This window comes from Hippopotamus amphibius, chromosome 15, assembly GCF_030028045.1.
Source record: "Hippopotamus amphibius kiboko isolate mHipAmp2 chromosome 15, mHipAmp2.hap2, whole genome shotgun sequence".
NCBI lineage: Eukaryota > Metazoa > Chordata > Mammalia > Artiodactyla > Hippopotamidae > Hippopotamus > Hippopotamus amphibius.
The window spans coordinates 17,277,138-17,304,978 of NC_080200.1; the positions used below are offsets into that span (position 1 = coordinate 17,277,138).

Here is a 27,841-nt window from a genome sequence, read left to right on the forward strand (position 1 = left end):
AACTAAAGAGCTGTGGTGTTGGGGGGCAGGGGTGGGAAGAGCTCCAAGCTCCCCTCGAGACATCCACGGCCAAGGGCGGCTTGCTTGGCCCCGAGACTCTGCATGCTTCACTTCCCATCCACCTCGCGGGACTGATAAGGTAATCAGATGTGGTAGTGATTATGGAACCACCTAGGAAACGGCAGATCCCCACATAAACATCTAAGGTCTTAACGTGGTGAGTTCACCCAGAGCCACGCACGCGTCAACAATAACTAAGAAGAATTCTGGAAACAAGATTTGCTAAGTTTCTTCATATTTTTTGCAGAGCAAAACAGTATTTCCAAGAAGGCTATCTGAACTTTTCTGAGAAAAATCCCGGGGCAGGGAGAGGGCAGAGGGAGTGCCTTTCCAGTTAGAGACTTGGAGTGGAAGCATCTTAGTTGTGAGAGATGAATTGGGTGGCTCCCGAGGCTCAGATGTACCATGCGGCTGAGGATGGGGCCGTTCTGGGGTCCCAGGTTCTTGGAGCCCCATAGGTGATGGGGAGGGGCGGGAGTGAGACAAGAGAGTGAAGCATGGTGTAGAAAGAGTGAATTCAGGCTTGTCCTGCATTGTCCTTGACCTAGGCCCGTGTTGAGCAGCCAGCAGTACTCTTCATTTCATCTTAGTCGTCCTCGCTGTGACAAACGCCCTCCATCAGTGGCTGCCCCTGCTCCCCCACTTTGCTCTGCCAAGGTCATTTCTACTGTAGAGCTAAATGATCTTCTCTTTAATCCAGGTGACCCGTTCCAGAGTGACCCCTTTGCTGAACAACAGGCGGCTTCAACAGGTGAAAAAAGAAAAAAAAAAAAGCCTTTGTTAAAAGAAACGTTTTGTGAGCTGCTTCTCAGAATGTTCCCATTCCTAGTTCAGGCTGAGGGAAATGGAGAAACACCTTGCAGCCTCCTGTGCCAGTCAGTTTCTGAAGGAACCTCCACCATCCCTCCTTTTCAGTCGGGTGCCCCTTCTTGCCAGTCACATGGCATGATGAGAACTAGAAGTAGAAAAGAAACCCCTGATAGCCGGGCAGTTGTTTGGATACTTGGTCACGTGTGCCTGCTTGTGTCAGCGGGGTGTCCCGTTGGTACCCACGTGCGGTGGCACTTCTGAGCACACATACCAGGGGCAGTGGTGGAGTGGATGGGGAAGGCCATCATCACACTGCACAAAAGCCTAGCATCTTATCCCCTCCTCTAGTCACCAGGCCCGCACTGCACATTCAAGAAGAATGAATGCATTCTGGGCATGGTGTTGGGATCATCTAACACACATCTAACACTTATTTATCAGCTGCCTATTTATTCTTTTCTCTTCTGTTTATTTTTTCTATTATTGAGGTGAAATTCACAAAACAAAATTAACAAATTCATATAACACAGATTAACCATCTTGAAGTGCACACTTCAGTGGCGTTTAGTCCATTCGCTGTCATGCAGCCACCACCCCTGTGTAGCTCCAGAACATTTCCATCCCCCCAAAAGGAGACCCCGTCCCCATGGGCAGTCTCCCTAGTGCCCCTCCCCAGCCTCTGGCAACCACCAGTTTGCTTTCTGTCCTTATGGATTTACCCACATTATTTGTTTATATTCTTTTTTCAAATCAGTGTTATTGAGAGGTGTGATTAACACAACTAAACTCACCAATTTGAAGTGTTGAATTGGGTGAGTTTTGACAAATGTATGTAGTCGTGTGAGAGAACATTTCCGTTATCCCAAAAGCTTCCCTGGTGCTCCCCCCCGCCCCCTAGGTCTCTGACAACCACTGACCTGCTTTCTACCACTATGTTTTTTACCTTCTCGAAAATTTCCTGTACGTAGTGTCAGTCAGTTGTGTGTTCTTTTATATTTGGGTTTTTTCACTAAGTATAACATTTATTCAGGGGGCATTTTTTTCTTTTCTCTCCAAAACATCTTCTAGATCCATTCGGAGGGGATCCTTTCAAAGAAAGCGACCCGTTCCGTGGCTCTGCCCCCGACGACTTCTTTAAGAAACAGACAAAGAACGACCCATTTACCTCAGACCCGTTTACGAAAAACCCTTCCTTACCTTCAAAGGTGAGTGACCCTGGGAAGGCTGCCTTCCTGGTGCTGCCCATGTGCACACTCTGAGTGTGTGAAGGCAGCCCTTCCCATCCCGCATCCCCCGCGGACCAAATCAGGGCCTCCATCCTCAGACTGTACTTGCTAAGCCTGATGAATGAGGGCCGTGAGAGGCCAGGCGAGTCCCCAGGAGCTGGCTCGAATGCCAAGCCTCGTTACTGGATAGCAAGGTGACTGTTTCTGCTCGTCCCTGTGGAGGTTTGTCCCATGAAGCAGGGTGTCACGTCCAGCGGTCCGGTGAGCCCCAGTCAGGGCGGGCTGTGTCCTAAACAGCTGTCATTCCTCTGTCCCTTACTGTGCTCCTTTACTTCTGCTCAGGCCCACCTGCTGGGTTCTCTGCTCTGTCATCTGGCCCCAGTGCCGCTCTGTCTCCCAGCAAAGAAAGGACTGAGCACCACACACTCCCACAGGCCTGCCCGGCTTCTATACGGCTGCCCCTGCCATCTTCCTAGTGCACAGCACTGATGGTGACATTGGCATCGGCCTGCCTCAGTGGGTCCCGACCACGGCAGGGGGACGTCCAGACCCACAGCCTGGCTGCACTTAGTGTGCCCCCCACCCCCCAGCAGGTAGTAAACCATGCATTTTGTATGTTAGGCCCAACAGACTGGTTTAAATTGGTGTCAATGAGGATTTAAAAAACAAAAAAGTGACTTTGTGATTGAATAGAGAATTTTTGTATCTAAGGGAGGGCAATGTATAGCCTTCCTTTATGTTCTGGGCTGCATTTCTGTCCCTACCTTACCCATTCCCTGATTTTTCACTTCTCCGTGGACCTGCTGGTCTGTAGCACTAGCCTCAGAGCTCCTCGAAGGCAGGAATTAACCTGTTACATTTCTGTCTGTGAGATCTGTCGTGAGAGCCTTCTTTTCATTCCTGATGTTGGTGGTCTGTGTTTTCACCCTGTTTTTATCAATTTTGTTGATACACAAGCTGACCTTTGGCCGTTTTAATTTTCTCTTCTGTTTGTTTTCTGTTTCACTGGTTTCTGCTCTTCATTATTTCTTTTCTCCTTTGCTCTTCTGTTTCTAACTTCTTTTTTTTTTTTTTTTTTTTTTAACTTAATTGCATTTATTTATGTTTCTAACTTCTTAAGATACAACCTTAGGTCATTGATCTTGGATCTTCTTTTCTAGTATAAGTGTTTAAAGCTATGCATTTCTCTCAAGGTGCTGCTTTAGCTGCATCCCACACATTTTGTTATGTTGTATCTTCATTGTCATTCAGTTTGGGATATTTTCCAGTTTCCCTTGTGAATGCTCTGTTGAACTGGGGATTATTTACAGAATATTGTTTCATTTTGAGATACTTTTTTTTGAGGTATTTTATAATATTGATTTCTAATTAAATCTAATGCTATTAGAGAACATATTTTGTATGTTTTCTTTTAGGTTTATGTACACTTGAGAAGAATGTCTATTTGTCATTGTTGGGTGTAGTGTTCTGTAAATGCCAGTTAGGTCAAGGTGGTTGTTCTGATTGTTGGTTTTTTTTTGGTTGTGCTGCTTAGCTTGCAGGATCTTAGGGCCCCAACCAGGGATTGAACCTGGGCCACGGCAGTGAAAGTGCCGAGTCCTAACCACTGGACCACCAGGGAATTTCCCATTTTTTCCTTATTTTAATTGAAAGGACAGTTGATTTACAATGTTGTGTTAGTTTCTAGTGTACAACAGAGTGATTCAGTTACACACATATATATTCTTTTTCACATTCTTTTCCATTATGGTTTATTATAGGACTGATCATCTGTTTTTACATTTTTTGTTTATTTGTTTGTTAGCTCTACCAGTGGCCGAGAGAAGGGTGTTAAAATCATCTCCTGTGATTGTGGAATTGTCCATATCCCCCTTAATTCTGTCAAGTTTAACGTCATGTATTTTGAAGCTCTGTCAGGTGCCTACACATTGATGACTGTTGTATCTTCCTGATGCAGTGACCTTTTTTTTCATTATAAAAGTTTCCTTTTTTCCTCTGGTGATAATCTATTTTTATCACATATTAAAATCGCCACCTCATTCTTATGCTTAATCTTTGCATGATATATCTTTTTTCATCCATTTACTTTGAGCCCATCTGGGTGTTGAAAGATATCTTTTGTGTCGAGCATATAGCTGGGCCTTGCATTTCTATCCAGTCTGGAAATCTCTGCCTCCTAAACAGAGTGTCTAGTCCATTAACATTTAATGCAGTTATTGATATGGTTGGATTTAAGTCTGCTTTTTATTATTTGTTTTCTTTTATTCTCTGTGTTTTAGTCCTCTGTTCCCCTTCTTCTGTCTTCTTTTGGATTATTTTAATTCCATTTTCTAATATCTATGGGCCTCTTTTAACTATACCGTTTTTTGCTGTTTTTTAGAGGTTGCTTTAGGGATTACCATATACACGCTTAACTTTTCATAGGCTACTTGAAGTTAATATTATGTCACTTAACATAAAACGTAGAAACTTGCAATCATAGAGGTCCATTTATCCACCCTCCCCCAAATAGCAGTGTCTCTGTTATAGTTGTCCTGTGAATGTAATACATCTAAATGTATTAAACTCCATAAGACACTGTTTTAATTTTTGCTTTAATCCACTGTATGAATTCTAAAGAGGAAGAAACGTAGTCCTTTGTTTTCACCCATATACTCACCATTTCTCAGGTTCTTCATTCCTTTCTCAAGATCTGATTTTCCCTCTGTTGTCATTTTCCTTCAGCCCAAAGAACTTACTTTTTAGCACTTCTTGTAATACAGGACTATTTTGTTATCATTCTAGAGTGTATTTGTGCCTAATCTAGTATTATTTTTCCCTTTTGGTGCATGTAGGATGTTGTTCCACTGCCTTCCAGTCTCTGTTGTCCTTGACGAGAAGTTTTCAGTCTTTCACATAGCTGTTCCCTGTATGTAACGTGTTCTCTTCTCTGGTTGCTTTAAAGAGCCTTTCTTTCCCTTTGCTCTTCAGTAGCCTGTGTAGGGTCTGGATATGGTTTTCTTTGTATTTATGCTGCTTGAGGTTTGCTAAAGTTCTTACATCTATAAATTATGTCTTTCACCAAATTTGGTAACTTTTCAGCCATTATTTCTTTGAAAAAAATTTTTTTCCTATTCTCTTCTCTCTCCTCTTTGTGGAATTCCAGTTGCACAGATGTTAGATCTTTTGCTACTGTCCTCACGGGTCCCTGAGGCTCTGTTTCTTTTCATTCTTTTTTTTCTCCTTTTTCTTCAGATTGGGTAATTTCTTTTGATTTACTTTCAACTTCACTTACATTTTTCTGTCATTTGTTGGTTAGCTAAACTAGTGAAGTTTTTATTCTGTATTGTACTTTACAGTTTTAGAATGTCCATGTTTCTTCTGTATAGTTTCCATTTCTCTAATAAGATCATCTGTCTTTTTATTCATCGTAAGTGTTTTTTTTTTTTTATCTCATTAAGCACAGTTATTGCTGCTTTAAAGTCATCCTCATCTGAGAATTCCGGTGTCTCGGTCATCTTGGGATTGACTCCATTGATTGTATTTTCCCTTGAGAACCACATTTTTCATGTTCTCTGTACGTTGAATAACTTAGAAATGTATTCTGTGCATTTTGAATGCTCTGATGTGGAGACAGGATTCTGTTGCATTCCTCCAAAGAGTGTGAATGGTCTTGTGTCATCAGGCAACTAATTTGGTGAGACTCGCATTGCAAACTCTCCCTCTCTCGCCTGTGATTTCATTCCTGCGGCCTTAGCTGTAGGCTGCTCTGAGTCTGCCCACCCACACACAGTGTAGGGGTGAGCCTGAGACTCGGGCAGAACTTATCATGGAATTTGGGGCTCCCGTTCCCTGCCTCTCGTTTCCAGATCCTGCATCCCTTTCTCATGGCTGTGGTTGTAGTTGGGGTTCCCTCCTCTGAGCTGCAGTCCAGAAAGACAGTGAGTTTTCTGTTGGACTCATAGCCTCCCAGTACCCTTAGACTGTAGCCGTCAAAACGGAAAATTCAGGAGTTCCCTGGTGGTCAAGTGGTTAGGATTTGGCACTTTCACTGCTGTGGCCCAGGTTCAGTCCCTAATTGGGGAACTGAGATCCTGCAAGCCGAGCGACATGGCCAAGATAAAAAAGTGTTTTCTGCCAAGTTTCAATTCTCTTCCAGAGTCTTCCTGCTTTGGTTCACTTGCTGGGTCTTCAGGTGATTGCTTTTTTTACTTTATACTTTTTGTCCAGAGTATTTATTGGCATTGTCTGTAGGAGGGGTTGGTCTGTAGGAGGGGTTGGTCTGTTGGGATTTGACTCTGTCAGAATATACTTTAAATCATTTTATCCTCCCCGCCACTGGACCCAGACAGCAGATACGTGGCATGTAGATGTCAAGAAAGTCTGTGGTTGAATGAATGGATGCTGAGCAAAGGGACTGCTTTTCACTCTCTCCTTTCTCCTTTCACTCAGCTCGACCCCTTTGAATCCAGTGATCCTTTTTCATCCTCCAGTGTCTCCTCAAAAGGATCAGGTGAGACTGATGGCTTATTTTCCTTCTCCCTCTTCCTCAGGCAGTGGAATGGCCCACCCATTTCCAAAACTGGTGCATCCTCAGTGCTTATGTCATGAATAAGTGGCACCCAGATCCTCGCCCGAGGCAGCTCAGCCAAAGCCACTCCTCTCTGGCTGCTCATCTTCCTGAGCAAGGGCTGGCATCTTTTTGGAAAGGAAGCTTGGCAGCAGGGATTCATTCAGTAATAACATCAACGTATTAGTTACTCTTTGCTCAGTCCTCATGAATCTCTTATGGTTCGAACCTTTGGATTTTATCCCTAAAGGAATCTGAAATTCTGCTGAGGCTTGTGCTGTGGGTGCTGGGTTTGAGGGAACCTACCATCACAGTGTAAAACTCTTAGGTGTGCTTTTAAGGGAGGGGAGCATTTGCAGACTCCCCCTTGCTTTTGGAAACAGGCCCCACTTGGTACTGCCACCTTGCCTAGTAGCATCTTGCGCTTGTTACAGAGCTTGATTTCATACGTGGGCTTCTGGGTTACTTCGGGCAAACCACGCCACCCACCAAAGGAGAAGGCTCAGCAAAAATCTCTACCCACAGATGACCTCCCCACGTAAATCACGTGGGTGGGGCAGCGGGTCCCCTCCCCCCACTCTTCTTTCCTGATCCAGCAGGAGAGACAGCAGGCTCTGCTTCCGCAGGACGCTTGTCACTCCTGTGATGACTGTGAACAGTGCCGGCTTGCAGCACAGCCACGGGGCAGAGTCCCTGTGGCCCTCCCTGAGCCGGCTCTCATGGCCGTATACCCCCTGGCTGAGCTGCGCCAACCACGAGCCAGAGTGGGCGGGGGTGGGGGGCCTTGTTGAGGATCTGCATCAGATTCACCACCCCAGCAGACAGACGTGACCTCCACGGATCTCCTGCTCTGGGGGCCATTGAGCACCGAGAGGTGACACATCCCCTGGCCCCAGGAGGTATGTTCTGTGAACGCCCTGTAACTCTACCTCTGCTGGTCCTGCTTGCAGGTCCCTTTGGAACCTTAGACCCCTTCGGAAGTGGGTCCTTCAATAGTGCTGAGGGTTTTGCTGACTTCAGCCAGATGTCCAAGGTAAAGTCCCTCCCATGGAGCTCCTGTGCCTCTGCCAGTGTCCTTGTGCCTCTTGTCGTGGTCTTGTTGTGGGCTGCCAGCAGGAATTGTTTAACGCCACGTATGTGTTTCCTCAACACCTGTCAGACTCTGAAATGCATCCTCATGTGAGGTTGTGAGTCAGCAGGCGGGGTCTAGAAAGTGTCCGTGGCTGTGGCTGGACCCGTTTCCCTTCCTCCAGGCGAAACTGCCAGAGCCCAGTCTCTCCCCTTGGCGTAAGCGCTGCGGGCTGCCCGCTGCACCCAGTGGTGTCCGACCGCAGTCAGACTTCAGGTGATAAAGTCGTCTCTGTGACTGAACAAAGTTGAGAAGGTGTTGGGCACAGACGACCAGGCCTGGCGTGCAACCCGCTGAGGCTGGAACTGTGGCCCTTGGGCTGGAAGGCAGGAGGTGTGTCTGGAGCTGCCCCCGGACAGAACCCGAGAAGGATGTGGAAAGCGAGGGCTGGGCTCGGTGGATAAAAACACAAGTGAAAAGTGAGCTGTTCAGGAAGGACGATAGTCACTCCTGGTCTGACTGGACGGTGTCTGCGTGGCCACAGTTACATAAACTGACTGTGAATATAGCCCCACAGATGGTGTTAGGGCTCTGTCGAGAGGGGCTTGGGGGTGTGCTTAACATAGCAAGGTCAGTCAGTAGATAACGTCCAAAATGGACAGATCAAGAAACAGGAGTAGAGGCCCACAGCTATGAGGTACATTCCAGAAGAAACTGCCAAGAAGTCAGAAACGTTGGCCTGGGTGAGCTGGTCTGCTGTTCTTCCTTCTAACCTCCAGCGTCCCTTGGTTTTGACTCTGAGCCCGTGTTTCTTCGCGTGCGTCGTTTATTCCACCAGCCTTTCCCAGCCGCCTGCTCCAGCCCAGGTGCCGTGAGCACTGGGGGGCGGCCACGTGCAGATGCAGTTCCTGTCCCCGATCTTGCCCCCTGGCTGGTGTGGGGCGGGGGGCGGGGCTGGGAAAGGACCCGCCCGAGTGTGTGGAGTGGGCACCCGCAGCGGGGCATCCAGGGCCTGCTACACCCGTGTGCCCCGTGTGCCAGCTCCCTGGGGCGTCCTGCCTGCTTCCTCCACGTTCGCTCAGCCCCGGGGGGGCACACACCTGTGGGCACTGAGCGCTCGTGGTTAGCAGTGTGTGACTGTGGTGCGTGGCTTCCAAGAAACATTTGAGATTTTGTTTAGGTTTTCAAAGAAGCGCATGAGAATAAACTGTAGAGGTAGTAAATCTAGCTTCTGGCCGGAGGCAGTCTGTTTGCTCATTGGCTGCCGCCGGAGGGAGCCCAGAGGTGCTGGGGTTTCGATCTCTCTCCTCCCAGTGCCTGGAGGGAACGAGCCTCCGTGCCCCGTGTGGGAACTGTGAGGCTGACCGTTGGGACGCCGTCTGGCATCGGCCAGAAGGGACCAGCGCCGGAGATTCACCCTCACATTTGCCCATCACTGCATGGCTGTCACACACACTCCTTGAGTGGAGCTGTGTGTCCTTTTCTTCTATCCCTGCTTAGCGGGCAGGAAACCATCCCCTGAAATGAGAAAGCTTCTGCCACACGGTGGCGGCAGTCTCCAGGGAAGGGGTCGTGCTGTGTTCTCCAGTGGGCACATGTGGGCCCTCTCCCTGCATGAGGCTGGCCCCAGAGGCAGAGGGAGTGAGAGCTGGCAGTGTTCCTGAGCTGGGACAAGGACAAGGGCCTGAACGAGGCCCTCTGTTTCAAGAAGCGTCTGAGTTGAGGCTGTGTGTGGGGTGGCCAGCCTGGCAGGGCCCTGGACAGCAGGAGCGGCCATCTCTCCCTCCTCCAGGCAGTGCCTGCGTTTCCCGTAGCTGCAGAGATAGCCCAGAGCCAGGCAGTTCAGAGCCTGGCCCTCCTCTCCTTCTGACCGTTCTAACCTAAAGTTGCATTTTCCCTCTTCTAATTCCGCTTTCCCTCTCCTTGTTCTCGTGTGCCGGGTCAGGCTGCACACACGTGCACTTGTGACTTCAGGGCCAGTGCCCCTTCCTGTTCGTGGTGTTGGGCAGGACGGAGCTGGATGGGGCCATGGAAAGTTGGTCTCCAGTATGCCGTTGTTTTGTTTCCACGATCCCATCAGCTTCTGATCTCATGCCACTTGCCCAACCGAATACAGGGCCCTAACCTCATAGGTCTGTTTTTCCTTTTTGGTTCCCTTTCTGTTTTTCAAGAACAACATCATGTGTATAAATAAAATGCTGAAGGAAATGAAAGTAAAGTGGCAAGAAGGTTTTTTTTTTTTTTTTGACTTCTTGGTTTTGTGTGTGTGTGTGTGTAACATCGCTGTCTTTTCTCCACCTGAGTGGGGTGGGGAGGCAGTGCATACTGTGGTCCTTTCTTAACTTCACCCTAAATTGGAGTGTCCTCCCTCTGCCTGGCAGCCAGAGGAGAGTGCCAGCCGGCAGTCTTTGACTCCAGTAGATTCCTTTGTGAGGTTCTCTGGGCTTGCAGTCTTAGTTGAGGTCCCCCCACACCCGAGGAGATTTTTCTAGACAGCAATACCTTACTGTAAGAACACATTCCCCAAAATAGATTTCAGAGAGCATCTGAGAGTAAAAACAAGACTCCAAGTTAATTATTTCACCCCTCCTGCCCTAAAAAAAAAAAAAAAAGCCACCTATGAAATACTCGACTGCCCATGGTCAGCCCATTTTCGGTTGTTTTTCAGGCGTGCATTCCTATTTAGGGCTTTTTTTTTTTTTTTAAGTTGAGAGTCATTTGCTTTAAATCAGTTCTTTAAACTGTGAACCTCTTAGAGTTGCTTCTCATATAGTAGCTTTTCTGTCTGTCCTTTTTCTTTTCTTTCTTTCCTTTTTTTTTTTTTTTTGTGGAGCACACTTTACTCTAGCCCAGCCAGAGAGCCCCTACCGGCTTTACTGAAACCCTTCTAAAAATAGCAACTTTCCCTGAAGCCACAAGGCTGAGTAGGAACCAGTCAGGTCCCAAAGGAGGCTTCTCGGGAAACTTCAAGTCATGAAAATTAGGATTCGGAAATGACGCAGGCTTTTTGGTGTCAGAAGTGATATAATTCCCTGCTGTGGGCGAAGCAGGCGTTTACGGTCGGAACCCTTTGCCTTGGAGCGGGCGCACTGGCTCCGTGGGTTTAGACAGATGAGGGGGCGGAGAGTCGGCTTGGCTCGTGGTGTCCCCAGCCAGCCGGGAGGCTCACTGCAGCTCGTACTCCAGGGTGCGGTGCACGGGCTGGGTGGACAAGGGCCCCATGCACCCCACAGCTCTTGGGGGTGCACATCCAGAGGGCCCCGGGTGTCCCTCAGAACCCCTTCCCCAGAGCTGGCACGTTCCCAGCACTCAGGATAAGAGCTGGGGTCTCCTCAGGGGCTGGTCACGCCACCTCTCTGCCAAGAAATTGGTTTTGATTTCCGCCTGCCTGTCTCAGGTTGTGGCAAGAGTGGAGAGAGCCCTAGACCCAGGGTGTGTCCTGGGAACGGTAGGAGCAGGGGCACCAGCATCCCCTCGCTCTCCATCTCCGTAGCCCCCGCTCCGCCTTCTCTCTCAAACCACAGACCCTAACTCACTCACTTTAGAGCTAAGCTGCAGGTTGACATAGCACCTTGGCTCTCCTGCTCTCTCCGTCTGGGAAAGGCTCTGTGGATGACAGGAAGCGGCAGAAATAAAGCGACGGTGGCCGATGGGGTGTTTGCAGATTCTTGCAGGCATCATGTCCAGATGCTTGGCGTGATAATAACCGTGCTGTCCTTGTGTGTGTGTGTGTGGGGGGGGGGGGGGGGGGTGGTCCAGGTGCCAGCTGGAGCGATGTATGCATTACCTTTCGCCTTCCTGCCGCAGCCCTGGAGCTGGGGCCTGTCGTTATTATCGTTTCATAGACGAGGAAATGGAGGCACGGAGCTGGTAGCAGGGCCTCCAGATCCCACCCCAACCACCGTGCTTTGCAGCAGACGTTCTGGAAACTCAAGCGGCAGGTTTTGCAGAGACTCTCAGACTTTTGTACCTAAAAGGACAAGTGTCCGAGAGCCCGGGAGAGGAGGGCAGCAGCCGTGGTGGGAGGGACCTCCTTGCTCCGCCGCAGCCCCAGCAGCCCTTCTGGCTCAGAGCTTCCCTGCGGGCCCGGGTGGTCTTGGCAGGGAAATGAGTCTTTCCCATTAGACCCCATCCTCCCCCTCTTCCCTGCTTTGCCTCTTGCCTGCATCTGCGCGTGTCTCCCTCGTGGGCATGGGGACAGTCCCCAGACCTCCCGTAGAGGGGAGGGCCGCCAGCAGCCTAGAGCAGCGCCCGAGAGTCCTGGCCCAGGAGGCCGACGGTGTGGATTCCCACCCTGACTGCCTCACTGAGGTGCTATGTGACTAGCAGGCTGCATCTCCTCCCAGTGCCTCAGTTTCCCTGCATGTAAGATCAGCCGTGGTGAGAAGATCAGCACAGAGCGAGCATCTCCTACCCTGGCGGCCCCAGAGGCTTGTGGGGAGGAACCAGGGCACCCAGTGGGCTTGGCTGAGAGTGCAGCGGCCCCTCAGGGCTCCCTTTTCCTCCCTGTGGGCTGGCCGCCTCTCTCCCACCTGAGACGAGTGTCTGTGACGGGGGGCCAGGGGCAGCTGCGTCCCCGTCCCCATGACCGGGTCCGAACAGGGGGAGCCGTGTCCCCGTGACTGGTGCCAGCCCTTCTCCCCACTTCTCCAGCGATGTGTCTCGGAAGTGCACTCTTGCGTCCCTGCTTTGTTTCCTGTCCCTGGACCTGCCCCACTGAGGAGAGCTTTGCAAGTGCCCCTCATCAGGCCCCCTCCATCCCTGCTGCGTGTAGCCCACCCTGCCCTGCTGCACGTCTCCTTTCCTTTGCTTTCTGGAGATCTTATCAGTGGTTTCACTCCCATGTCCACCCGTTCCTTTTGTGTCTAACAGCTGTGAATCTCCCTGCTCCTAGTTCTTTTCTGTTTTAGTAAACGTGGTCCCCCACCCCTATAGAAAGCAACCTTCTCCCTTTGCAGGTGCAGCTGGTTGTCTGTGCTTATCCGTTCGTTAGTGGAGGTTTGTCGTGCCTGGCACTGTGCCGGTGCTCCAGGTGGGGACATACATGTAGACAGGTCCCTGCCCGCCACAGGCAGTTGCCAGGTGTGGGCCCTGTCGCCGGCGCTTGCCCTTCAGGCCACCCAGTTAGGTGGGAGGGGCCTGGGTACCTGTCACGGTGGCGTGATGATGTGTGTCCTGTCAGCTCCCACCAGCAGGCACAGTTAGTAGGAATGGGTGTCAGGGAGAGCTCTGGGGGTGGCAGTGAGGTCCAGCCAGTCTGAGGAAGAAGAGGGGCTCAAGGTGGACAGGGTGGGCTGAGCCCACAGTCAGGGACCCTGTGTATATGGAGCCCTAGGGATGGGGCACAGGGGGATTCCAAGCGCCGAGGAATTGCCAGGAGGGGGTTGGGGCGGCTGCAGGGATGAAGCCAAAGCATGGGGGGCGGGGGGGGGGTTGTTGCTTGGAGGTTACCTTCGAGCTTCAGGGCCGCTCCGTGCTACTACCTGCTCATGTCTCTACCTACCTGCCCACCCATCTATCCAGGCATCTCTGTTGCTGATGTGACATAGTCCCTTTTGGGTTTGAGATGGTAGATGTGGAGGCTGGTGGGAGCAGGAGGAGGCTGGTGGAGGGTCCAGGCCAGCGGTGGTAAGAGCCCAGTGGAGGCAGCGGTGGTTGTGCTGACAGGGGTTGGGTAGGCTCTGACCTGAGTCACTGGGTGGGCAGCCCTGGGAGCACAGAGAGGGTCTGGTGCCGTTCTGACCCAGCGCCTGACACTGACTGAAGGGGGAGAGGGTGGGTGCGTCTCTGAAGCATGAGCAGGAAGCCCAGGGGACCATGGGGTCCGCAAAGACCCCATATCGCCATGTGGGTGGCAGGGAACACCGCCCCCCCCATGACAGAGGCCCGTCGAGGCACCGGGCTGCTCCCACCTGCTCTGTGTGTTTGCTGGCTGCCCCTTGCAGGCCAGAGGGCCCCGGCTGTTGAGGGTGGAGGAGAGCGGGGGGCTTGCGAGAGCGCCCAGGTCCGAGCGGGGGTCACGCCGCACAGCCCGGAGGGCTCGGTGGACGTCCGCTGCCTCCGTGTTAACGATTGTTTCTGCCTCTCTTTCGTGTCCTCTCTTACAGCCCCCAACTTCTGGCCCTTTCACCTCTTCCTTTGGAGGGGCAGGATTCTCAGATGACCCCTTTAAAAGTAAACAGGACACTCCTGCTCTGCCTCCGAAGAAACCTGCTCCTCCGCGGCCTAAACCGCCCAGCGGTCAGTACGCTTTCTTCTCTCACAGCCACCCGCCCACCGTTGCCGGATGGCGGGGGGACGGAGGGCCCCTCCGTTTACCAGCCCAGGGTAGAGCAGATGCTGCGGGGTCTGCGCTCGGCGCCAGAGGTGTCCACGCTGCCCCACCTCCTGGGTCCGCACACGCCGCGTGCCTGGGACACCCCTCCCAGCCCACCCGCCTTTGCCTTGTCCTGTGGGCCCCTTGGCGGCAGGCTCTGTGCGGGGCTCCGGGGGGTCTCCGGGAGGCCAGGGGCTCAGAGCCCTCCTTGCGGTCAGGAAAGCTGCCTCGTGGCCCCCGGCTCAGCATGTAGCGCGGCCCCTCTGGCCTCCCCACCCCACCTGAGCGCGTTCCCACGTTGGCTCAGGGAAGGCCTGGGGCGGGGACAGCGGCAGCAGCAGTGGCTGAAGCCACCCCCTCCATCCAGGGCCTCCAGACGGCTTAAGGACGCGGGGAGGGGTGGGGCGGTGGGGTCTTCCTCGGCCGTGTTTGACGTGAGAGGAGGCAGGATGGCTTGGGGCTCCCTTCCCCTCGCTCCTGCCCCAGCATCCAGGCAGATGGCTCCAAGCAAGGGGCTTCCTGCAGACCCTGCCTCTCCTGGCTGCGGTGGTGCTGCTGGTTTCTCTCGGGAGGGAGCCCGGCCTGTCCCCCTGAGGATGCTGAGGACTGTTCGCTCATGGCGACAGGCTGACAGGCCAGGTTACCAGGCTCAAAAACAGAAGGCTGGTGCTCCAGGTGGCAGAGGGATTCCCTGCAGTGTCCCCCTCCGTTTATCCATCCCCCCCTTCCGCGTTTGCTCCGCCCTCCCGGCGCAGTCACGTATGTTGTCCCTAGGCCGTGGGTGGCCACAGGATAACCACACGCTCCCTCGGTCGTGCCTTCTGTGCCATAGCCTTCCCCTCCCCGGTCCTTTCTGTCGGAGGTGGGAGGGCAGTGCTCTCCTTCCCGCCCGCGCTCGCCCTTCCCCCTCCGTCTGCCCCAGGGGCTCCGCCTTGTGGCCAGTCACGGGTGCAGGGCCCCGAGCTCGCTAGTTCCAAGGGGTCGTGAGTCCAAGGCTGGCCAGTCTTCCTACACTAGTCACTAGAGCCAAACAGAGGGGAAGCTCTTTAGAAACGCTGCCTCTCCTCTCCTGTCACCTGAGCTGGCCAAGGCCTTCTCTCAGGATGACAGGAACTCTGCCCTTGGTGCCTAGTTTGGCCTCCTTGTAGATGGGTCATGAGAGAAAGCACGACCAGTGGGCAGGGTGAACTTATAAGAGATCTTCTTTGAACTGTGAGCAGAAACACACACAAAGAGATCACTTCTGTAAGCCCTGCATCAAAGGCATTTACCATCACACGGGGGAGAAAAGCAAGAACAACAAAGGAATTCCCTTGCGTCTGTGAGAGGCTGCTTATTTCTACCTTAGAGGCAGCGGCCCTTGGGGACCCGTGATGGTCTCCTGGTGGAACGGCATCGGGCCTTCTCACTCCACTTGCAAGATGGGAACCGCGGCATGCCCGCACACATGTGTCCACGGAGTCACGCGCTGCATGCGTGCGCACACACGGTGCTTGCACGCGCCTGCCTGCACGCTGCACACGTGGATGTACCCACAGGCACGCACACGTGCCCGGCAGCTCGGCGTCTGTCGGGCCTCACGGAGCAGCTGCTCCCCTCCGTGGCAGGGGCAGAGCTCCATTCGCAGTGTTTCTTGGAAATACTCATCTCAGCCTCCTGCTCTTCCCTGAACCAGTGCTGCTGCTTCTGAACTCACCCTCTGCTGTCACCTCCCCTCGTGTCTCCCTCTGCGAGCCTCCCCACCCTGCCTTGGCGTCTGCTTTCAGTGTGCCGTGGGCTTAGACAGCAGAGCCCGCCAGAGGCGCGGCTCCCCTCCTTGGAGCTGGCTGTGGGGCTCAGGCTTTTTAGAGCACTGGCCACGTTTGGGGAGGTTTGAGCTCGTATCCCGGGGGTCTCAGGCTGCCTTTGCTCATGGCTTTGGGCTGCCGCACCCTTGCTGTGCCACGGCCTGCAAAGTGCCAGGTGCCCTGAATATCCTCTTCACGTCACGACCCTCAGGGTGCACGTGCGTGACGGGTAGCTCGCCAGGTTCTAGCAAGACAGGACAGGCAGCATGATGCCCTCATACCAGAATTGGAAAGGGAAGTGAGAGAGGTCACGTGGGGGCCCAAGGTCACTCAGTGAGGTGGCAGCAGGGACAGCCCTGGACCCAGTGACCACCATCCTCCCCCTCCAGTCCCCCCAGCCACCCAGGCCGCCCGCCCCCGTAGACAGGAATGAGGATCAAGCCGTGAGGTTCAGGTGCTTGGACAGCAGTCAGCGTGTGTGCAGTGCTTAATCTGTGAGTGGCCACGATACGCCCGCGTAGAGGCCTAAATGTGTCTCATCTGGTTCTCTTACCTAGAAGCAGTGGCTGAACAGGAAATCCCTGCGTTGTACACGCTGCTGGGTGGTAGGTACACACTGTGTGGTAGGTGCCGTTGGAGCACTTCCAGTGGTGTTTCTGCTGTGATTTCATACTAACCTCTAACAACCTGGGAATTGCTGGTGGTGCCGACGCACCCATGAGGGACGCCTGACCCCCGCAGGTGTCATGTAACAAGGCAGATGTTGGTGGGGTGGGAGGCGTCCGGCTCTTTGAGGGATGCGCAGGAAGGTGTCCGCCCCACGGGGCTTCCCTGATGAAGGGAACTGGAGCCCATCTGTGCTCACTGCCCGCCTCTCCCCCGTCCACGCTGCAGGAAGTGAGGCCGCTTAAACCAGAGCCGCCCGGCAGTTATCTGGTTATTAGCAAGACAGGTCAGCAGACGAGAGTTGGAAGAAGTCCCGCTCAGAACATTTGTTATGAGAGCGTCAGGCATGGCTCTGGTTTTCTTGGCTGCTGAAGATGGGAAGCAACCAAGAGGATTGTCCAAGTGTGGTTGTCGTTGCTGCTTTTGTAAGAAAACAAAGTCCAACAGTCAGAAAGGGAGGCCATGGAGTGTGCTTTTCTGCTCTTCTTGCTGACCCAGCCTTTTCCCGCTTGGAGGGCCCACGTGGCCAGCATGTGGCAGTGGCCACCTCCACCTGGGAACGCTGCACGGTCACGCTCAAGGGCCATCCTGACATGTGGTGGAGCGTTGGTACCAGGCGGCTGAGCGGGGAGGAGATGAGGCAGGTACCCTGTTCCTGGGGCCGTGTGGTCCTGGCGGCTGAGCTGTGATCCCTTGGAGGTAGGCGGGTAGACAGTCCAACCTGCCTGGTGATAATGGTTTTTCTCACAAACCGCACACGCAGCTTCACGCCTGCTCTCCAGAAACCAAGAGGAAGACATGGGCTCTTCTGTAACCCTCACCACCCTGTGTGTGAAATGGGTCTGATTAGGCACATTCCCACTTGAGGCTTGTCTGCAGGGGACCCAGAGGTTTCTAGAACCCTGCCAGGTCTTTGCGCCCTCAGTCGGCTCTGACGGGGGAGGCCAGGACAGGCAAATCTGATGCCGTATCCCTTCAGGATCTGGACCGCCTGTCCCACTGGAATCCTGAGAGGCTGCTTGGTCAGGCTGGTTTCACGTGCCGGCCGCTTCCATTTCCCTGAAGGGCTCTGGGCAAGTGTCTTAACCTCGCAGAGTCTCAGTTTCCCTGCCTGAACGTGGGACCAGCCCTGGCCAGGGGTGTGGCCTCTCTGGTAAGTGCCTTGCACAGGGATGACCGTGATGAGCGTAGGATGCATCCCCCAAGCCAGCCCCGGGTACAGGGACCAGGACTCGGGGTCCTCCTTCCTTAGCTCCTTTCCCAGGGAAAGACAGAGGCTGGGCCTGAGGTGGTCACACGCGTACAGGGATTTATCGAGGGATCCTCTTCCCCCGTGAGATTATAGTTTAGCAGAAGTCTTCGCAGTTGAAAAAAAGTCAGAGTGTGGGTAGTTGAACTTCAAAGAGGGCTCCAGGGTCCTCGCTGGCAAAGCTCAGCTGTTGTCACTCATGTGGAACCAAATGCATGTGTGGGTCTGAGTTACTCCTGGTCTTTGGAGTGCCATCTCTTGCACACCAGAGGCTGCAGTTTTCACATTCTGTGGGAGCTGGTTTTTGTTTGTGTTTTTAAGCTTGATTAATTGACATGCGACAAACACACATATATAGGCAATCAGCCTGTGCAGTCACGGTGGGTATCCCGCCAACTGGGAGCCTCACCAGGATTCTCTGGGAAAGAGTTCTGGTGTCATAGGCGTGTGACTGGAGCAGCCTGCGGCTGGCCATCCGCTCTGCCCCAAGCCAGAAAGTGGACCCTTGGGGACCATCAAGAATCACCCTCTGTGGCATATTCTCGGGGCTTTGGTGTTGGCACTGAGTTCTCTGTGCCCGGAGGTCTTTTCTAGAAAGGTCTATCAAGGTATGAAATACCCAGCAGGTGTCTGTTTGGGGTAGAGAGAATTAGTTTCTTCTAGGCAGATGCAAAACAGACTGCTTGGGTAGCCGCCGAAACCTGTCAGTTAGAGTAAGCGCAGGCACACCTCCCCCAGGTAAACAGCGGTGTGCTTTCTGCAACGGACCGGAGATCGAGATCAGTCAGAACTCACCGCCAAGAGTTTCTAGGTAAAAGTTGTTGATTTGCAAAGGGAGAAACAGATTTTTTTTTTAAGTGCAGGAAATGGCTGTGTGGGTGTCAGTGATTGGGCCTCGCGCCTGCGGCGACAGATAGCGGGATCCTGTGCCCCGGGCCCCACCCTTGCCACTTCCTGCAAGTGCAGCCCCGCGTTGCGGTTCCTGCAGCGCCCGGGTGACACCAGCTAGGGCGCCTTCACCGCTAACCAGCCAGTCACCTTTAACCTCTCCCCAATTTAATTATTATTACTACCGAGGACCTTTTCACCTTCAGAATAAAACCACGCACACACCGGTGACGTCTTTCTGCCCGTCTTCCCCTTCCCATAATTCTTCCGACACACACAGGACGACGGGATACCGTTGAGCCAGGGTCCTGTTTGATTCAGATGATTCTCAAAACACAAGTAAATAAATAACCATTTCTCCCCTGGAACACGAGTCCCCGCCCGCACCTGTGACTGACTCCACACAGGGTGACTGACTGCGGGCTCTTTCTTTTGGGCCGTTTTCTGATTGCCACCTGCTCTCTGGCCAGCCCGCTCGCTCGGCGGTCAGCCTGACCATCCCAGGAGCTGCCACACACGACTCTGTCAGGGAGGACGCCCCGGGTTCCTCCATGGCGCCCGCCCGGGCGCGTGCTTGGCTCTGAGATGCCATGTGGGGCTGAAACCAGGGTGGTCATCCTTTGCCCGTGTGGGTCCTGACCCCTTGCTTATTGCACAAGATCCACTCTTAAAATGGCTTCTCCAGTTGAGCCGTGCGGTTAGCACCTCAGCCTTGAACTTAACTACTTTAATTCCGTTCCCACGATGATTTCAGAGAGATAATTTGGTGGGTACATGTGAATTTGTAGAATGGGACAAATGCAGTTCACCACCAGCTCGGAAGCCTGGAACGTCGTGGCGTTTGCCTGCCAGCCAGGGCTGGGGTGCTCCAGGGGAGCCTCGGTCGCCCAGCCGAGTGGAGCCCTGCTTTCCCACAGGCTGCCCCCTGCCAGCCGGCTGGGAGCGTCCGTGCCAGGGCTGGGCGGGACCCCTGACCGCGTGTCCTCGAGAGCCGGCTCCCAGCAGAGGAAGAAGAGTCCTTTTCCTCTTGGCCTCTTAACGTGTCAAATGCCTGGAGACGAATTGTTCTTCGGGGTGCATTTCTGTTCAGCAGAGGCGGCTGAGTTCGAAAATAGAAGCATTTGCCTACCTTAGCACACGCCCACCCTCCTGCACCCAGAGTCGAGTGGTGGATTGAGTGGGAGTTGAGTGACGCTGTTGTTGCCTGTCGTTCAGTGGGGTGCAAGTGCCCAGGCTGGGGGTTCTCGAGCAGAGGAGTCAGGGCTCAGCCGGCTGGGGTCTGGTTGGGGGCCTTATAGCAGGGCCTCATGTTGGGGTGCAGGCCCAGGGAGCCTGGACTCCCCTGTCTGACGTCTGTGTGTCGGTGTGAACAGACAGCAGCGGCCACCTTGACCCCAGCCACTGTGGGGGCCTCGTGTACCTGCCACACAGGCCTCCCCCAGCCCCTTGGTTCTACCTACAGCAAGATGAGGTGGCCCAGGAAGGTGTTCCACGTGCAGCCCTTGCTTTTCTGATGGGATGAATGTGGTCTCTCATCTCTCCATTTCTCACATTCAAAACACTGAGTCAACCCCCCTCCCGCAGCCATTGTCAACTGAAAAACAAGCACATGTGTGTATCTGAGTGGGTGGTGGGAACTGGCCATAAAGGGAGTGAGAGTGGGCGGGTCCCCCATCGACTGCAGGCTCTCTCAGCGCCTTTCGTGCAACCCCCACAACGGGAGGGGGCTCCTGGTGGGCTCTAAAATCCACTCCAGTGCACCCGTGCCTTCTAACCGGCTTCCAGACCCACCGCGTGGCACCTTGGGGATTTTGTTAAATGTGGGCACAGCACCTCTCTGCTGGTGCAGGGGTGGCGTCCTGGCAGCTCCCTGCTCTGTAGGGAGGAACAAAGGCTGGGCCACCGAGGCCCCAGGGCTCGCCCCACCCAGCTGTAGCTAACATCTCCCCCCCCACCAAGGCACCCTAGGCCCCTCAGGGGGACAAGGCAGGCCAGCACACAGGGCTGATTCAGCAGTGTGTTGCAGGCGCAAATCAAAGAACAAATATGATTTTTCAAAAAGCAGAACCGTGAGACCTGCCGGTCTATTATTTTTGCTGCAGAGACACATTCGTAATTTGTAAATTCGTTTGTAAGTCACATACCCGCCCCTCCCCATTTTTGCTACAGAACTAAAGTAGCCCCTGTCAGGTTTCTTATGAATGTCTTAGGAGCCTTTTGTGGAAACCTCTTAAAAATTGTATTTTCCAGGCTGGAGGATATTTGTCCTTTGAGGACCCTGAAAGGGGGGCTACTCTTCCCCTTTCTCTCCTTTTCTTTCTGACTGTGCGATGACCCCACATCCAGTGGGCTGGTCACCTTTGACTACCTGCCCCAGGCACCTCACAGAGGATGAAAAACGCGCCCGTGGTGAATAATAGTAAATATTTGTTCAGCTTTTCTCAGCCATTCGGAACCAAACCTCATCCTGTTCCCTTCAATGCATTAAGCAGATTTTTCTTAAAATTCAGTAAATATTTTTAGTGGAAAATCTCAATGCTGTGATGGTGGGGACCTCAGATTTTATCTGCCGGGGCTGTGCTGCGTGGCACAGCTTTGATCTGCCGGGCTTGCCTCCTCGTCGCGTGTGCATCAGCCAGAGCGAGCCAGGCTGGTGTGTGCAGGGCTCCTCGCTGGCAAGCCGCTTGGATGGCCCTGTGGGTCACATCCTGAGAAGTTAGCTCTCCTCGCTCGCCTGCCCCATCCTGCCGTAGAGGGATGTGTGTCTTTCACGTGTGTTGGTGAAAAGCGATCTTTTTCAGCAAAAAGTTCCCAAGTGATTATGAATGTGAAAGGCTGTGCTCTGGACAGCCTGCTTTCTCTCTCCCCCCAGCTAAGCTTTTTTGTTGGGTTTAGGGGGCAGGAATGGAAGAGCCAAGGTAACGAGGAGTGCCCCCTTCCCAGCCACAGCTCTCCCGCGTAGTATGACTCACAGAAGCCTGGTGGTTGTGTGGGTGTCCCATGCTGTGTAGGGCAAGTGACGGTTGTGTAGGACGAGTGACAGTTGTGTGGGTGTCTGCTGTAGTGTAGGACGAGGGACAGTTGTGTGGAGTCCCGTGTCGTGTAGGACGAGGGACAGTTGTGTGGGTGTCCCGTGTCGTGTAGGACGAGGGACAGTTGTGTGGGTGTCCGCTGTAGTGTAGGACAAGGGACAGTTGTGTGGAGTCCCGTGTTGTGTAGGACGAGGGACAGTTGTGTGGGTGTCCCGTGTCTTGTAGGGCGAGTGACAGTTGTGTGGAGTTCCGTGTTGCAGCGAATGGCAGTTTGGGAATGTCCTGTGTTTTGTAGGGTAATAGCTCAGGTGGGGCAGCTGTCCTGACCACAAACCATTGTTTTTTATTTTTGTGTTTTGTTGTTTTTGTATTTATCTCTCATCTACAGAACTGCATTTTCCAACTGCAACCCTGGATCTTATAAATAGAATCCAGCGAGTATCTGGTTGGGATGAAAACAAGCTCATGTCTATTTTTGGTATTTTCATTCATCCGATTTATTGAGACCCCAAGTCACCCAAACCTCTTGCTTTCCTTCTAAGTAAAGAATTTCAAGCAAGAAAACCTGCCTTCTTTCGGTGTTCACATTTGTAAGTTGAGGGGGATTTGTATTCCATCGTTTTCTCCTCTTGCCGCCGCGGGGACTCTTCGGGCTGAGAGCTTCCCAAGAAGCGAGGAGGGAGAGGTGGGCACAGGGTTTCACCGCCCTGGGACCACCGTCGGGGGCCCGCGCGGCCTCGGGAAAGTTGAGAAGTAGGAGAATTAAAGACATTGCTGCCAGGGTGGGGCCGGCCACTAAGTTTTTTTTTTTTAACAGCACACACCGTGGTAAACCATCGGGTTCATATTGTTTTTGCTCAAGGCCGTCCTGTATGTGGTTTCGGTGCACCGCTGGGGTAGCTGCTGAAACTGCTGCGGTTTGAAATAAGCCGTATTCTGTCCTGTCCTCAGCCTTGCGTTCCTCCCCGGTAATGATGACTCCTCCGAGTGCCGGAGAGTCACTGTGGGGGGCGCGGTAGCAGCTTCCCGCCCCCCGGGGTGGGGTGGGGGCGTCTTCATTTGGTGGTCTGCTGTCACAGCCTCCGCTACGCTCGGGGCTCCCTTCCCCTGGGCAGATGTCTAGGAATGACAGGCCAGGTATCATCCTGGTTTTAGCTTTATACCAACGTTAAAAAAAAAAAAATCATTTGTGCTCTCTTCTCTGAAACAAGCCCCAGTCAAGCTCTTTCCTTACTCGCGGTGCCCGGAGCCGTGGAAAGGCCTAAAACCGGGCATCGGGTTTGCTCAGCGACGCGGTGGCAGGTTGAGTTACTCTGTCACGTTTAAGATGAGGAACACCTCAGAAAATCGGAAAAAAACAATTAACGAGTTAGCAGAAGTGGTTACGTAAAAGCAGGAACCAGCCCCAGAATGTTTTAAAAGTGCAGCTGCTAAAAATAAACAGGGGCGCCGAGTGGGAAGTTTGGACTGAGGGCAGCCAGAGCGAGGGTTTCCCTGTGAAAAGCCTCTGCTGGTGAGCATCATGTCAGAGCGATCCTGGGACGCCAGCGACGTTGCACGTGTCAGGCCCGATAACTCAGCCTCTGTGCCCGAGCATGAAAACAGATAGCCGAGAAAAAACCGTTTGTTTTTTCTTCCCCCCCTCTGAAAACAGGAGCAGTTGATGTGCCCTGGTTTCATATTAACACAGTCATGATTTCTAAATAACAACGGTTTCGGCAGCAGAGCAAAACCAGGCCCGGGCCGTTCTTGATGTGTTGCCACTTTTCATCTCCCCGAGCATCTCTGTGCACGTCAGAAACCTCAGCTTGACATTCTAGCCGGCTGGATTTGTAACCGTCCCCCACCCAAAAAGTGATTTAAAAAAAAAAAAAAAAATCCCCCAAACCAGGGGAGGAAGGTCTTCTTAGTTGGAAAGAAGAAGAGAAAAAAAAAGCACAAAAGTGGGTGATGATATACTTTGAAGATTTGGACGGTTGTGGTCGCTCTCGGGGCCTGGCTGGGGTCGACTGACCCCGTTATCCCTGCTCAGATGTCTCCCCTTTGTGAGCAGCCCCTGCAAGAAGTGCTCAAGGAAGTCAAACAGCTGTCCATCCTGGACTTGCTGCTGGAACCAGGGGCTGCTCCCGGCCCTGGGCTTTTCAGCCTGTCCCTGGCAGCTCTTCTTTTCTCTTACATTCGAATTTTGCTCTTTGGCCCATTGCTGTTTTGGTTTTTGATATTAAGAAATTAGACCAAGAGTGCACCAATGAATATTTGTTGCCCTCCCTTGCAAAGGAGGGAAGCTAGATGCTTGTATCCCTTCCTGGCTCACCAGTGGGGTTCCCCCAAAGGCCTCAGTTCCCTCAGGATGGCCCCGTAGAGCCTGGGTGGTGGCACCCCGTCCTCGAGGACCCCCACCAGGAAAAGGGGGCTGGTATTACTAGTACCTGTGACGTTCTGGGCCCCGCCCTCATGGAGCTGACCCTCAGGTGTGCTGGAGGCTAGACCAGGACAGATCAGTGCCATGGGAGGTGGACGGGGCCATGGGGAAGCCTGCAGGGGTGGAGTGAGCCCCGGAGAAGGGTCTTCCAGGAGAAGGGTCTTCCAGGAGAAGGGTCTTCCAGGAGAAGGGCGAAGGCTGTGCCAGGGCAGGGGGAGCCTGGCGGGCTGGACAGTGCAAGGCGGTCAGCGGGGTGGAAGTCGCTATGGGAAGGAGGCCATGGGGGCCAGGCTGCAGGGACTGTGCACGCTGAGGTCAGTGTCCCCATCCCTTAGGATGGCATCCCCCAGGGCGCCCCTGCCAGAGGCACACATACCAGCTCAGTTCGCAGGTGAGGACCCATCACGCGGGGCCCAGAGAAGGCTGCAGGTGTTTCAGGGGCCCCCAGAGCATGGTTCACTCGGGAACATGTCTGTCTATCCGTGATCAAGCCCCAGTGATGCCGTTGCTTAGGGTTTGGAAAGCGAGGTGGGGTCTGAGTCTTGATTCATGCTGCAGGAGGACTCTTCTGTGGTGGGCGCGGGGCACACCTGGGACGTGGTGCTGCTCCATCATGTGGAAGGAGGTCTCACGGAGGGTTTGAGGAAGCAGGATGGGTGGGGGCCAGTGCAGGGAACTCAGCCGTTCAAGGGGAGGACACCCTTGCCCAGGGGCCTCATATACCCACCATACTGCGCAGGGGGCATCTGAGTGGCTCTGTCAGAGCAGAGAGCTGCAGTTGGGGGTCCTCAGTCTCCTCGTGGAGCCCGTGGTGAGAGGGCTGGCGAGCTGTCGTGACCTCTAGGTGTTGAAGCTGCGCAGGCGTGGCACCGGCAGACCATTAAGACTGTCGCGGCGGAGCATTACAGAAGCAGGCAGCCCATCACCTGCCGACCCAGCGCTGGCAGCCACGTGGAGCAGGCGCCCTATTTCCCGTGTGCGTGTGCTGGGGCCTCTGTAACAAATACCACAGACTGGAGGGCTTAGCCAACATCGATTGTCTCACAGACCTGGGGGCTGGAAATCTGAGATCAAGGTGTCGGCAGGGTTGGTTTCCCCTGAGGCCTCTCTGCTTGGCTTGTAGACGGCGTCCTCCCCGCCGCATTGTCTGTGGGCCCCCTTCTGTGCATGTCTGTGTCCTACTCTCTTCTTCTTCCAAGATCACCCGTTCTGTTGGATTAAGGCCCACTCATAGGACCTCATTCTAACTTAATTACCTCTGCAAAGATCCCAGGTCCAAAGACAGTCACCTTCCGAGGTACTGGGGGAGAGGACCTGAACATAATGAGTGAGTTGGGGGGCAGGAGGACCAAGTCGTCCCATCACAGCCCCATTTCGTGGATAAGGAAACAGAGGCCGAGAGCAAGGCTGAGCGGGGTGGTTGCCGTGCTCCACGCCATCTTCCGGGGGTCCATGCCCCCCGTGCCTGGGGCCAGGCTGGGAGGGCTGAACAGAGGCAAGGGGAGATGGCAGGTCGTAGGCGTTTGAGGAGGAGTGTCACAGCCTGGGCAGCAGCAAGTGCAGAGGACTGTGCTGGGCGGGGGCGGGGTGGCCGAGGCTGGGCGTGTACTCCCAGAGCAGCAGGGAGAGCTCAGCAAGCTCAGCAGTGCCAGGTCAGCTCTGAGCTAAAAGGCCACCTCGCTGAGTGCAGGTGGCCCACGGGGCAGGAAGCTGAGAGCTTCTTGGGCAGCCAGGGGCTGTTGCGGGCGTGGTTCCCAGGGACCTGGGAGAGGTGAGGACCACTTGCCTGAGGTGGTGGTGCAGCCTTGTGGACCAGAGCACCCGGGGCTTGCGCCCACCCTCCCTCCTGCCCAGGGTGCCCCTGGGCTCCGCTGGCTTCCCACTGCTTGCAGCTGCATAGCCTGGAGTTGACAAGCTGCTGGGCAGGTCTTGCCCAAGCCCTCCCGCCAGAGCTGTGTGCTCACCTCTGAAGAGAGGGGAAGGGGTCCACAGTGACACGGCGGCGCTCTCCTGTCCCAGTGGTGCATGGCCCGGGAGGCCTTGGCTCACCCATCAGCTCGACTCTCAGACCAGAGAGTAGGCTGGCTATGTAAGGTGACCTTGGGGGAGGTAGTTCTTCAAGGCCAGCACCCAGATTGCCCTGGTCTCCGAAGCCCCAAGAGGGAGAGGAGGAGTTGGGAGAGCCCCGACAGCAGGGAGAATGGCTCAGGGAGGAGCATTTGGTGCTGGGGGGACAGCCTGAAGTCTGTGACTCTGTCACAGATAGGAGAGAAGGGACCAGAGGTAGAGAACTCAACCTGTACAGAAGATGAGTCATGGCAGTCGCCCCCAGGACTTTATTTTGAGAAGCCAGTTACCCTGGGGGAGAGAGGCCCTAACTCCCGCTGCCGCAGGGTGGACTTACCACCACCCTTCTGGGGAAGGGTCCAGCCAGGGACTCTGTCGGAGGCTCACCTGGCTTATTGGGCCTCATGGCTGACTGAATTGGTTCGTGGCCACGGAGAGAGGTTGACCAGTGTCCCAGCCTGCAGCCTCCTCCCCACCCTGCCATCTTGGTCAGGGTGCGTCTTGTCAGAGCCTGGGACAGGCAGTGTGACAGAGAAGGTCAGGCTGCAGCGGGCACACCTTCTGACCCACAGCCCCACCTCCAGAAACGTCGCCTGTAAATAGACACACGTGCGTGGTGGTGCTGCTTGTGACAGTGAAAGCCTGGAAAGGCCAGGGGTCAGCAAAGGAGCCCCATTAGGCCGCGGCCAAGGGTGTAGAGGTGCTCTGTTCTGACCGTGGGAGGTGACAGAGGGCCCGGTGCAGGGCTGCCTGTGTCTCAGAGTCCTGTGCAGGCCTCGGGAAGCTAAGACTCTTGGTTTCCTTGAACACGCAAAAAGAAACCAGCAGCAGCTCTGAGGGGCGGGAGCAGCTTGGGGCCTCTGTGTTCCAGCCATCGGTGGGGGCAACCATGCACGGGCATCAGCCGCCCACCCAGAAGTCCCAATTCAGGTGGGAGGGGGCATGGGGACTTTAGCACTTCTAGTGGGCTCAGCCCCCATCTCTTCTCCGTGGGCTTTTCTCTGTGACAGGACCGCATCACTGGTGACTTGAATTTCTCATGTGTGGGTGAAGCGGCATTTGTACCTTACGGCTGCCCAGCTGCCGGGTCAAACGACAAGTACGTAAACTTGTGTGTCTAGAGGAGCCTCAGGCCAGGTTCTCACAGGCCCCCCACACACTGAGCCCTGCTTGTGCGGGCCGTGTGGTGCCGGACGCTGAGTGGCCTGGAGTGGGGCGCAGACCGGAGCTGCCCCAAGGAGCACGCCATGCACCAGTCACCCGGTCTGACCTCTGCCTCTTCACTCCCACTTCCCAGACAGGAAACTGAGGCCAGCTAGGGCTGAGGGGCTTTAGTTCTGCATCTCAGAACTAAAGGTGACAGAGGCAGGAGTCCTTAGGGTCACCTTGGGGCCCTCAGAAATGTAGCCTGGGAAGAAGCGTCAGGGTGGTTTTGGAGTTGGGCTGGAGACGGACGTGTGGGCAGGTGGTGTGGCAGATGTCAGCAAGGTGAGGAGGGCAGGTGTCCTGGGCTCAGGTGCTCCAGGGGTCAGTTGTGGTTCAGGGCCGGGGCATCCTCTGGACATGCAGCTGGATATCCAAGGTCATCTGTGGAATGTGACCCTCGGCTTTTGGGTTTTTTCGCACATTAGTTTTGAAATTGCAGGAGTAAACACAGGCAGCTCTGTTAACAAATCAAAATCACGTAAAGTATCCTCGAG

The 27,841-nt window shown here is 54.2% G+C and overlaps 1 protein-coding gene across 17 annotated transcripts in view; it reads left to right on the forward strand.

Annotated features, from left to right (window-relative positions):
- The window catches only part of EPS15L1 (epidermal growth factor receptor pathway substrate 15 like 1), a 100,564-nt gene that overhangs the window by 65,514 nt on the left and 7,209 nt on the right, over positions 1-27,841 (forward strand). For 11 of the 17 annotated variants that reach the window (XM_057708682.1, XM_057708688.1, XM_057708680.1 and 8 more), the window contains 6 exons: positions 761-811; positions 1,939-2,075; positions 6,528-6,588; positions 7,596-7,678; positions 13,822-13,954; positions 16,375-16,422. In XM_057708682.1, the coding sequence (XP_057564665.1) occupies positions 761-811; positions 1,939-2,075; positions 6,528-6,588; positions 7,596-7,678; positions 13,822-13,954; positions 16,375-16,422 (513 nt within the window). Of the gene's footprint in view, positions 1-760; positions 812-1,938; positions 2,076-6,527; positions 6,589-7,595; positions 7,679-13,821; positions 13,955-16,374; positions 16,423-22,040; positions 22,181-27,841 lie in introns of those variants that run through there. The other 6 variants (XM_057708696.1, XM_057708694.1, XM_057708697.1 and 3 more) reach the window with 3 other exon arrangements.